Here is an 11,698-nt window from a genome sequence, read left to right as displayed (position 1 = left end):
TCCCGCATTTGGTCGACTATGCCGTCCAAGTCGTCCAATGTCGATGTACTGTAAGCAGATCCGAAAGCAGAAGGCGCGAGCACCTCTTGCTTTCATCGCTCCAATGTATCGTTCTCAATCCCGCGTGTCAATCGTTTCCGCCTTCTAATACCCCGCACGCTACGCGGCAGGCGATTCTGTAACGTTAGTGGTTGCATGCGCAACGGGTCCACCGGCCTCAGGGTCTTGAGGAAGTTCAGGGCCGTCCGTCATAGCCGTCATAGCCGAAACCCTCCAATCAAGTCAGCAGTTGGCTCAACCAGTCGGCCCACTGCATGTCGGAAGTGACGATCATTCCCTGGGACGCAGTGTGGCCGTTCAGAAAGTCCCACGGTCCCTTCCTTCCGACCTGAGGCATCGTGAGATTCCCCGAGACGCACAAATACAGCCGATGTCCCTTATCACCTGCCTGTTCCTCTTCCTTCATTTCTCAGCACACCACGCAGTCGCTGTTCCGATCTCATCCACACGCCCTTGTCATTCGAGCGCCAGCTCCTCAATGACATCAGTCTTGGCCATAAGTGGTTTCTATCATGTGAGTTTAAGCGCTGGCCCACGAAGTTGCGATTGCATCTCGCCCAATACCTCCTCTACAGCTCCATATGTGAACTTCATCCCCCACCCTCTCCCTCCTCTAACAAGGATAAAGACCGCCAGGTAGCCATACGCCGCTCGAGTAGCATGTCCCCGGCGCATATCTCGACCCACCGATCGCCATGTCTTTGACCGTTGCCTCCACTTTCGCCCGTCGCGGCCGGTGCTCCAGTGCCATTCATTCCGGGATCCGTAACCCAGTCGGGGCCGGTCCTGTTGTCCTCCACCGGCAACAGACAAGGTGCTACCGGTTCAGCCGCATTTGTCTGTCCTACATAGGCCGGGACATTTACCGCCAGCAACAGAAGCTTGCATACAAGTATTGCGATAACCTCAATTGGCGGCCGTCGTGGAACAAGGACAGTTACTGGCCCGCAAAACCGAGTGATGGTCAGGCTGCCGAACCGGATACAACCAAGCGTGCTTCTCCCAGAAGAACCCCAGATAACCCAGACGGTGTCAGACCCGGCCAGAACATTGAAGACGCGGAGCGGGCGCCGTTGGAGCATCTCATCTTCGGCGATAAGAAAGGTCAAGGGGGGGAGAGAAACGGCCGCCGAAGCACCACTCGAGCCATATCGCAGTCCTCTCACACGGATGCCAGCACAGACTATGTCATTGATCCGATCACGAACCGCAAAGTGCTCAAAAGCTCACGCTTGAACAGCGAGGCCCCCGCCTCGTATACACCCCAATTCACGTCGTTTATTGCCCCCAATGTTGAGGGTACTCCAATTTTCCCTGACGGGCCACCGCCCGAGGCGGAGCTGAGCAAGTACGGGCCTTTCCTCAGCCATGAACCTGACGGCAAGTATGCCGCTACCAGTCTCCTGGACGCGTTGAGCTTGGAACACAAGGATGTTAGGTGGCACCAAAACGAGACCATCGCGCCGGCATCAGCTGCGTCGACACTTGAGTCGTGGGTCCGTCGTTCAGAGCCGGACAGCAAACTGCGAGACGAGCAGATTAGCCCGACGCCTGAAGAGTTGAGGAATTACGGCCCCGTCAAAGTCCACGAGCCAGATGGCAAGTACAAGCTGGAGTATGAATCTCCGGTGGACCCGGAAGAGTTGAGCAAGTACGGACCTTTGCTCAGCCATGAACCAGACGGCAAGTATGCTGCCAGCTACATCGAAGTCCCCGACGACGCAGAGTTGGCAGAGTACCGCAGGCCCTTCTTCAGTCACGAACCGGATGGCAAGTACGCAATCAATCACGTTGAGCCAGCACGGGATGCGGAGGAGCTGGCCAAGTACCGCACGCCTTTCTTCAGCTACGAGCCCGATGGCAAGTATGCTGCGTCCTATCTGGAGCCGGAGCGGGATGTGGCAGAACTGGCTCGGTATAAGCCGTTTCGAAGCCATGAGCCCGACGGCAAGTACGCCGCAGGCAACGCCACTCTTGATCCGGAGCCGGCCGAGATTGAGAACTACCAAGCCTTCCGAAGCAATGAGCCCGACGGGAAATATGCTGCCGAAGGCGAGGCTACCAGGCTTGCTGCGAAGGAGGTTGAGGACCTTGCTAATCACGAGGCCTTCGGCTACGAGGATGCTGAGACTCAGCCATTGACTGCCAAGAGCCAGGAGAATTACGATGCGCCCGACCCAGCGGAGCTGCAAAAATACCAAGCTGTGAGATGGAATGAGCCGGATGGACGACCTGCCGAGGATCAAATCGTTGACCACAACTTGACAGGGAACTATGTGCGAGACTTCCCAGAAGACTTCTCCAAGTCTTGGGCCTCCGAGACATCGGAAGTGACCTCCTCACTACTGTCAGCAGAGCAGAAGGAATCCAAGGGCACTGTGCAGCCAGCATTGGAACGGATGTCCCAGCTGACGGCAACTGCAAACGCCTCAGACACAGCTACCACGCCATCCCCTGAGCCGGCCAACCCTGCCGGGCCAGCGCTCTACAAAATTCTTGCCTACAACCCGACAATGCAGTGCATCGAAATCGCCGAGACCAGTTCGACCGTTGCCGACAATGCTGCTCCCCTGACCCCTGCCGAAGTTCTTCTCCGCATCTCGAACCCGGCCAAGTTCTTCCCTCACTTTGCTCCCCTCCAAGCCGAGGGCTTCGAAATTGTATCCGGCAGCGGTGACGTACTTATCTTCCGCAAGGTGTCGAACGCAGTTTCCGAGCCCCAGCGTGGCTCCACGACCACTTCTGTCAATCCCATCGATATGACCGGAGGCACGCGCGATTATACCGTTGCCGCAAGTAGGTTCGCCAGTCCCACCGGCTTTGTCAACTATGATCTGCCGCCGGAAACAACCGGCCGAGCCGAGTCTGAGGTGCATCGCAAGGAAACGCACCAAGGCGAGAAGAATGCTGGGGCGGAGACACCCAGGAAAAAGAGTCTCCCGAAAAAGGTGGTTGTGGGAGCGGCTTGGCTGGCGGGCATCACGTACTCTGTTGGAGTGGTTAGCGAGTATTTCAAGACCGGAGGTTCGGATGGGAAAGGCCATAAGGGATTTTGAGGGACTGATGAGGCTTTCACATGTTGTTTCCGGTCGTTGCACAGCCTTGTTTTCCTTTGGTCTGTTGGGTTGGGAGTAGTCTTGCAGTTGGGTTTCCTGATAGTGGGCGTTTTCGGGGCAACATCGGAGCATTGGACGGGATACTCAAACGGCACTATATTTTCGGATAGGAAGGTATTTTGGCACCGCACTCTCGTTATACATGGTCAAATTCATCAGATTGGACATACCGCGGCCGAGAAAGGATGAGTTCAAGTTCTGTTTCTTGTTCTTGACCTGGCAGCTAGGTTGAGTCTTACACAATTCCCAGTCATAGAGTGTATATATCAATCTCTCCGCCTTCTCTCGGCACCTTTTAGGCTCATACCGAACGCATTGCACATCCATTCCGTGATCAAAACTAGCCGTACTCCCAGCTTATCGTCTAGATCCCCGGCTTACTACAACGAGGAAAGCAAAGAAATTTAGCTAAAATGGACGAAGCAAAAGCAAAAGGGGGGAAATAATAAGGACGCGAGAACACGATAGGAGGAAAGAAGATCAAGAGGAAGGTAAGGAAGAAGGAGACGAAGGGCTGACGGGAAGTTTTAGCGTACAATCGTGTTTCTGGCCGGAAACTCCATGTGCGATGGCGGCATTGCATACCCGGGATGGATCACGCATCTGAACATCGCCCACAGCCGTTGATTTGCCGTTGTTGGTTCGGTTCATGATCGTGGTTATACGCTCACGTCCTCACATTTCGCTAAACCTACCATCACCTAACGGCTCCTTCCAACAGCGGCATCATAGAGAGAGTCCTCCCCATTGTCCTGACTTCCCTCGCATTCACTCGACAAAAGAAAGATGCTTCGTTCAGTCATTGCAATGTGATTTTTACTCATCCAACATAACCCGCGCGTCAGAAACCTAAAGGAAAGGCTTGGACCATGACATGGATCACCATGGTGACCGATGCCTGTACCAACGGAATGCTCGCTCAAGTTCCGAAGCTGCTACATGCAAAAGGAAAGAGAACCAGAAAGAAATGACAGGGTTGGAAAAGAAAGCCAAAGCAAAAGCCAACACCACCCACACAGAGCGGTAGGTTACAATACGATAGAGTCCCTCGTCAAGCCGTCATCCATCCCTTGTCAAGCCTCCGAGAACCCGCCGCCTGGCCCGCGGCCAACGACGTACTGCCGCGTCTGCACGTCGTGCTTCCACTCCTGCGAGGACCAGCTCTGGCGGCGGTCCAGGGAGGGCTTCCACGCCATTGCGCGCTCTGCTGCTGTCCCCGACTTTGAGGGGTCAGCCTTCGCGCTGTTGGCATTGTTGTTGTTGTTGTTGTGGGTGTTGGCACTGGTTGTCAGGTTGTGTTGATGGGAAGGGTCTGTCGCTTTGGAGGTGTTGGTGGTGGTGGAAAGGAGCGAGGCGGAGAGGTCGTTATCTGCCGTTGCGGACATCGTGGTGCGGATTCTCGAAGGTTGGGTTGGTTGAGCGCTGTTGTTGTAACTTGTAAGGGGTAACGAGCTTATTTGCACGGTGGGCAGTGGACTTGTTGATTCGAGGTGGAAGGGGGTATTGAGTTGATAATACAAAAATGAAGTGGTAAGTTAAGGTTACAGGTGAAATCTCGCTGCGTGCAATGTCGTCAGCCCTTGATTGCGACGATCGATTGGTCTTGTCGATCTATCTCATTGTGCAGTAAGTTCCAAGTGGTGTGCTGGCCCCGGTGATGATGTCGTCAGGTCGATTGCGGGGTGTTCTGCCGCGGGGCGGGCTCCCTTTGCCCAAAATAAGCCAGCCGTACACCAGCATCACCAACGTCAGGACAGATGCGGCTGCTCACACAAAGGTTCTTCTTTCCATTTAACGCTTCTCTTTCTTTATTGTTTTCCCTCTTCTTATCTTCTTCCTCATTCTTAGCTTCATTTCCTCGTCGATTGGATATATTCTGTACGGCTATCTTGACCTCGGGCGGGGGGGTATGTTTATCCGATGCGGCCTAATCGGGTTGGCTCGGTTTCTCGCCAAGCCGATCTGATTGGTGTCTCACAACCCACTCATCCTTCACTTCTTCGTCTCTCACAGAATGGTTTTGCGTGTTACGGCGCTGCATCACGCTGCGACTGCGTGTTGTCTGGCCCATCACGCCACCCCGTTTTCCCTCTCCGCGGTGTGCTTGCCGTCGACGCATTCCCGCCCGGTACGGACCTTGGCGATGGTTTGGGCAATTGTACGCTCAGTCTCCGTGCCGCCGCCGATGGACTTCTTGGACTCCGTGTCAGTCTCCAGAAGCCCCTTGCTATTGGGCTTGGCGAATGCGGCGATGGCCGGCCCGGAGAGAGAGGACTCGGTATCTTCAATCTACCCAATGCTGCCGCTGGATCGTTGACCTTCTCGCCAAACGACTCTCGGACCGTCCGACGAGGTGACTTCCCTGACTGCGTTGGGGATGGCTGGCCAGGATGCTGCGACGGGACCTTGAGCCACGATGTCTGGTTTACCCACGGCTTTGTCGGGGGTTGGATGAGCATGTCACCTTCGAGCTCGGCTGGGTTTGGCGTGCTGCCGATCGCGGGGGACCCGGAGTCGAGCTCGGGCGTCGACTCTGGGCTGGCGGTCGATTTCGGTAACCCCGTGTTCGCTTTTGTCTCCTGGGCTCCCTGGTCCGGTCCGGCCTCATCGCCCTTCCTCCTTAAGCGCCCCGGTCGTTTCCCCGCTCTCCTCTTATGCCGCCGAATTAAAAGGAACGCGGCCGTCCAGAGAGCGATGCCCGCAACGACGGTCACCACGACGATGACAACGATGCTCGTTCCACGGTCCAGGCTTCCGAGCCCCCCGCGGCCGTTGGAGTTGCTCAATGCAGTATTCGACGGGCGGAGACTCGTAGGATCTGGAGTTTCCCAAATCTGTGTGAGGGAATCCTCATCGATCTCTGTGATGGACGTTGCTGTGGAGGACGAGCTGCGCACTGCCGTTGGTCGTGTCTCTGGCCCCTTGGTTGTCGCTATCGCCTGGCTGACGGCGCTAGCTTTGGATTCCAACTCGGTTCTGGCGAGCTTTTGGCCAGGGGTCAGAGGGTGTGTTTCGAGCATGGTGAGGTCTGCTTCCACCCATCGACTCTGGAGTAATGTTCCGACTGTAACAAATGCTCCGAATATCGTAGCATCACGCGCAAGTCAGAAGTGTCTTGGTACAGGGCAAGACGATGGACACGCAGTGTGCGGCAGTCTCCTCTGGGGGCAACGGCAGGAACACCTTTGGTCGTCTGAGTCTTGGTCAGACCAACGCTGGGACCGACAACAAAGCCGCGGGGCAGATGGCAGACGAGTAGTAGCGGAAGTCAGCTCTGGCGATGTTGATCCGTCAGGAAGAGGGTCGCACGATGTTGGACCCGTTGTTTGGAATATCGGGTACTACGAAAGCAGGCTGGCGGTCGTCAGTCCCAGATGGTGGAACACGGTGCCAGTGGCGTAGATCGGATGTTAGTGCAGCTAGCGGTGCCGTGCCGCCATTAGATCGCGGTTGGAGCTGACATCTCCAGCTTAGTCCGGGCGGCGATTATGTACGCACCCCTGTCAGCCAGCTGGGCCGGGCCAGTGAGGCGATCATGTTCCTAGGAACCCGCAGCAGACGGCTAAGATCTGCTTCGGGCTCCCACACGATGCCGCGGCTTAGCTCACTCGGGAGACGAGACAGTCTTGTCTCGATCTACTATGCCGCATCCCATCACCGTCTTCATTCCTGATTCGGGGAGAGGCAAAGCCAGCATGCGCTTATCAAAATGTGGCATCCATCCGTCCCGGCCGGCCTGGGGTCCGCAAGAAGCGAGGCAGATCGCTGCATGCCATCTCGCCATGATACGCGATATGCCGGGCCGATATCAAATCACGAGAGAGTTCGGTCCTGGAACGGACTTCTTGCTTCGTCTGTTGGTGCCTAAGACTGAAGGGTGTCGCGAAGGAAGGCATAGTATGCGGCACAGATGCATCACGGCATCCACAATTCCACATGCCAAAAACAGCACCAAGGACCAACTGTTCCCCTGCCAAGCAGACCCCACATGCAAGAAAAGGCCCCCACCCCCCCAGCTTGATGAAGTTGATGCAGAGCAGTCGCCTTCGTCGAAACCAACCTTGGAACACATAAGGGCTTGCCTTGGATACCACAGATTTGCCTGGCATTGGTTGATGTTGGCCTGTTTCATTCAAGCAGCCCTCTATTACGTTGATACGGGATCGCAACGCCTGCCCCTAATAACGGATTTGTAGTGGAGTTCGGGAAGTTTGCTGTCACAACCCAGGCACAGCTTTATCTAGAGGAAGGACATGCCCAACTCATTTCTTATTCGGCGAGAAGATACTTGTTGAGCGTTGACGTCCCTTTGCACAACTTGAAGTGCACTGGTGATGTCTTGCGGAAGTTTCAGGTCGTCCTGGGCAACTAACCAAATCGCTCGGCCGAGGAAACACAAGATCCCCCCATCTTGGCCGCAGTCAGCGTGCGGCGGTGATGCCACCTGCAGGAACGGGGGCCATATCAGGCCTGGACGGCTGGGCCTGAAGTTGTTATACTAGGTACTTATTTCCAAGTCGCTGACTTGAGCCATTCGGGGGGCGCATATTCTGACATCAAGACAACATTTGGACTGTTACGGGTAACGATGACAATCAGCCCCGCGGAAACATAACGATCCGCATGTGCCCGGCGGGCTAAGCTGAGTAACCAACTCTATCACACCTCAGTCTAGGGGCCTATAAGATAACTTAGCAAATCTGCATGGGCCCGACTTCTGCGTATCCGTGATGGGGAATGCTAACTCGGAGAGTCACAGGGAGGGCCAACTGCATAAGACCCATCCATACCTTAGTGGGCTTCGTAGCTCCGTTGGAAACAATAGAGAGAACTACTCCCAGAAGATTATCTCAACATGATTATTAACTTGCTGTCCCGAACTGCAGCTCCCAAACAGGTCAGGGAATGTTGAAGGCAACCCTAACCCGATTTCCTACGGCATCTACATGTGAGCAGGATCGATGGAACTTGAACTGTCAGCGGCAATAGCTGTCAGCCCCTGCTCTCGAACTCACTAGTACTAGGTAGTATGTACCTACTCTAACAACGCATACTACGAATGAGGAAAGCTCGTAAAGAGCACACCTGCCATTGGTGTCGGCTCGCAGTCGAGAAGGCGCGGTCGTACGATACCTACCTTAACCAGCCCTAACCCTGCACTGAAGAAGATGCCTCGGCAGACGTACCAGGTGGGCCTCAAAACTGCCACACTCAACTGAGACCTCATGAAGCTCTTCAACTCATCAACTGCCCCTGCGATCAATCGCATCTGTCTGCACCCTTTAGCGTTAAACTTGTAGTCAAGAAAGATGGGTCCTAGGCCGGGCCAGAAGACGGTGCTTATCACCGGGTACAGTTCCCGCCGCGCAACGGGCAGTCGCCAAGGATTCCGTTGACAACCGTCTCACCTTCAGATGCACCCCGGGTGGCATTGGCCATGCCTTAGCCATGGAATTCCACGCCAAGGGTACGTCTCACATGCCTTCGAGATGCTCAACTCAATACGTTACCGCCCTAACGCTGAGGCCTTAGGCCTACACGTCTTCGCAACGGCGCGCAACCCGGCAGTCCTCGCCGAAATGGCGGCCGTGGGCATGACCACGCTAGCCTTGGACGTCACCAAGGCAGACAGCATCAAGACCTGCCACGACGAGGTCTCCAAGCTCACCGGCGGCAAGCTGGACATTCTCGTCAACAACGCGTCCGTTTTCCCCCTCTGCCTCCTCTCCGACAAGATCATCATCCATCAGTGAGGTAGGTAAAAAGTAAAAAAGAAAATTACTACTAACCACGCGCCCGTCGTAAACAGCGGCCGCACCCACACGCACCCGGCGACCGACATCGACATGGACGACGTGCGCGAGACGTTCGAGACCAACGTGTTCGGCGTGATGGCCATGTGCGCCGGCTTCGCCGACCTGCTGATCGCCGCGCGGGGGCTGATCATCAACATCGCCTCGCTGGCCGCCATCACCCCTTACATCTTCGGCTCCGTCTACTGCGCCACCAAGGGCGCCGTGACGGCCTACTCGCGCACGCTGCGCCTCGAGCTCAAGCCGTTCGGCGTGCGCGTCATGGTCGCCATGACCGGCACCGTCCGCTCGCAGATCGCCAGCCGCCCGCACCGCTCCCTGCCCGAGGGCAGCATCTACCAGCGCGTGCGGGCGCTGTTTGAGCGCCGGTTGACCTTCAGCCAGAACACGGCGACCGTGGATACCGGGGCGTATGCGCGCAAGCTGGTCGGCAAGGCGCTCGCGCCGGAGTGGCCGCTGCTGTTCCGCACGTGGTTCGGGCGGCCCGACTGGTTCTGGGGCGGCGGCATGGCGGGCCCCGCGTGGCTGTCGACCTGGTTTGGCGAGTGGATCCTGGATTTTGTCTTGTACCGCATGATTGGGATGCCGCTGCTGGAGAGGGTGTTGAGGGAGGAGGAGATGCTGAAGAAGTTGGAGTGAGCGGGTTTGGGCGGCGGCGGGGATGCTCGGGTACCAAAAGCGTTTTTGTATTGCTTTCTTTTCTTTTTATTTTTCTATTTCATATTCGGCCTTTCCTGCGGTTACGTGAGTAGTGCGATTGGGGCGGGTGGCATTTGTCTTGAGGAAGAATGTGTTCAACGGCGGCCTTCGCGGTAGCGCATTGGCGGCATACTCATTTTATGTACTGAACTGAAAATATGTGCAAAGAAGCGCCGAAGCGACCAGCAAACTATGGACACGAAATGGGGATTAACTAGGTACCCGTAAGCTTTCCAATTCCCAGCTCCTCTCATTCCCTCTTACCTTCCCCCCTCGTGCAATCACCTCTCCTTTAGCAGGTGAAAACCTTCGGGCCGGGGATGGTGTAGGGTTGCGCTGTACAGAATCACTCACGTCAGCAATATGACTTTTTGACCAGAAAACGCCGAGCAATCAAAAGAACCTAGAAACGCACCCTTGTACGCATCGTAGGTGATGCCCGGATCCGACCCCTTGTAGGCGCCGGGGAAGGCCACCAGGCTCGAGGGCACCGTCGACCCGCCGCCGGTCACGTTGAGCTGGTGGCAGCCCGGGTAGAACTGGGCGCCGGGGTACTGGTAGGCCGCGTGCAGGGCGATGATCTCGTGGCGGACGAGGTAGAAGCCCTTCTTGAGGCAGGACGGGATGGTGTAGGTGTAGGAGGTGGGTGCCTTCATCAGAGGGGTCTATATACAAATAAATTAGTAAATGCGCGTGTAAGTCATTGATGGTCAACGAAAACAAGGAATAGGGCAATAGGCGTGGAAAAATATATATAACATACCGCAGCCCAGTTGTTGGACGTGCCGTCGCGGCCGCCCTCCTTGACCTTGAACCACACGGCCGACGTGCCCGGGTTCCAGTCCTGGCAGCCCGTGTCCGGGCAGCGCGCCATGTAGGTGATGACGGGCCCCATGTGCGAGTCGGGCCACAGCGTCCAGCGGAGCGTCACGGTCGAGCCGGCCGCCGCCGTGGCGTGCAGCTTGGCAGGCGTCGCGCCCGCGTTGCACTGCACGTCGATCGACGTCACGTCCTCGACGGGGCCGTTGCCGGGGATCGACCGCGAGATCCGGTCGGGCTGTGTTTTCGGTGGTAATTCGACGTTAGTGTCTCTCTGTGTTCTTGGAGCATTCAAATTGGTTATGATGGATTATTAAAGGATTATGGTTATAGTTACCTTGTTATTTCCCATGTACGGGTCCTGGTATGGCTACAATCGAGGTATAGGTGTGAGTGATCTGCCGAGATGGAACCAAGTAGGAAACAGGGCAGCTGGTAGCGAGCGTACCTGGTAGAACTGGTACCGGAATTGTTTGTCAGCATCAACATGCAAAGTGGAAGTGAAGATATCCACGGGGAGATAATCTACCTGATAGAACTGCCCGCCGATAGTGGCGTTGTCGACATAACCGTGGGCGGCCACCAGACCAACCGAGGCCAGAAGCGCGATAAGAGTCTTCATTGTCGTCGATGCTGGGGATAACTAGAAGGCTAGTGATGACAAGACTGCGAAGATAAAACACACTCGTCGACGTTCCGACTGACATCTTTCAAACTTCAGACGGTGTTTCTTCTTTCTACTCTTATATCCGCAGGACACCGTCCCCGCAGCCACAGCATCCCATTCCCAGCGTCCCGAACTCCCGATCGAAAGGAGTTCGAAACAATTCAGGACCCATGGTGGACTGGCGCTTCGTGAACTTTGACAGCTTGGCTGCGGACACCCAAAAACTGTCCGAAGCTGGTTCGGGAGCCTTGGCCGACGCTCGCGCAGCGGTGAGGATACTCCAAGAGGAAAGCATGGACAGGGTTCGGAATGAAGGAGCGCGCGGCTAAGGGAGATCCTCGGCTTGGCGATGTCGCAGCTTTGCTGGCACGCGTGGCACGCCGCCGCAAAGTGTGGGATATGTGGGGACTATACGTGTACCGTAAAACAACCCGGTTTGGGTCGGTCTTGGGGTGCCATTGGGGGAGCCGCACTAAACATCATGGGGCATGTCGTTCCGTGAAACGGTGCAGCTTGCTCAAGAT

The 11,698-nt window shown here is 56.0% G+C and overlaps 5 protein-coding genes across 5 annotated transcripts; 2 read left to right on the top strand and 3 right to left on the bottom strand.

The window, feature by feature from the left end:
• The first annotated feature begins 344 nt into the window (after window positions 1-344).
• Window positions 345-3,188, top strand: B0T15DRAFT_167484 (uncharacterized protein). The gene is made up of 2 exons (XM_062862180.1): window positions 345-574; window positions 689-3,188. Exon 2 carries the CDS (start codon window positions 756-758, stop codon window positions 3,114-3,116), a length of 2,361 nt encoding a protein of 786 aa, XP_062722997.1. The 5' UTR covers window positions 345-574; window positions 689-755; the 3' UTR covers window positions 3,117-3,188.
• Window positions 3,189-4,249: 1,061 nt separating this feature from the next.
• Window positions 4,250-4,561, bottom strand: B0T15DRAFT_492705 (uncharacterized protein; the record flags this gene model as incomplete). The annotated part of the gene is made up of 1 exon (XM_062866875.1): window positions 4,250-4,561. The coding sequence occupies one exon, from the start codon at window positions 4,559-4,561 to the stop codon at window positions 4,250-4,252; it is 312 nt and encodes a 103-aa protein (XP_062722996.1).
• Window positions 4,562-5,203: 642 nt separating this feature from the next.
• B0T15DRAFT_484397 (uncharacterized protein) lies at window positions 5,204-6,713 on the bottom strand (the record flags this gene model as incomplete). Its single annotated transcript, XM_062866224.1, has 5 exons — window positions 5,204-6,252; window positions 6,299-6,335; window positions 6,387-6,450; window positions 6,486-6,517; window positions 6,675-6,713. The coding sequence occupies 5 exons, from the start codon at window positions 6,711-6,713 to the stop codon at window positions 5,204-5,206; spliced, it is 1,221 nt and encodes a 406-aa protein (XP_062722995.1).
• A 1,772-nt stretch (window positions 6,714-8,485) lies between these two features.
• B0T15DRAFT_393077 (uncharacterized protein) lies at window positions 8,486-9,628 on the top strand (the record flags this gene model as incomplete). Its single annotated transcript, XM_062864672.1, has 4 exons — window positions 8,486-8,526; window positions 8,591-8,643; window positions 8,709-8,877; window positions 8,986-9,628. 4 exons carry the CDS (start codon window positions 8,486-8,488, stop codon window positions 9,626-9,628), a joined length of 906 nt encoding a protein of 301 aa, XP_062722994.1.
• A 115-nt stretch (window positions 9,629-9,743) lies between these two features.
• B0T15DRAFT_167614 (glycoside hydrolase family 61 protein) lies at window positions 9,744-11,200 on the bottom strand. The gene is made up of 7 exons (XM_062862182.1): window positions 11,037-11,200; window positions 10,956-10,964; window positions 10,845-10,877; window positions 10,452-10,745; window positions 10,104-10,353; window positions 9,953-10,024; window positions 9,744-9,902 (listed from the first exon to the last, which is right to left on the bottom strand). The coding sequence occupies exons 1-6, from the start codon at window positions 11,127-11,129 to the stop codon at window positions 9,981-9,983; spliced, it is 723 nt and encodes a 240-aa protein (XP_062722993.1). The 5' UTR covers window positions 11,130-11,200; the 3' UTR covers window positions 9,744-9,902; window positions 9,953-9,980.
• Between the last annotated feature and the right edge of the window lie 498 nt (window positions 11,201-11,698).

The sequence above is a fragment of the Chaetomium strumarium genome (assembly GCF_033439665.1).
Source record: "Chaetomium strumarium strain CBS 333.67 chromosome Unknown B0T15scaffold_3, whole genome shotgun sequence".
Lineage (NCBI taxonomy): Eukaryota > Fungi > Ascomycota > Sordariomycetes > Sordariales > Chaetomiaceae > Chaetomium > Chaetomium strumarium.
This window is presented reverse-complemented; position numbering and strand designations above follow the sequence as displayed.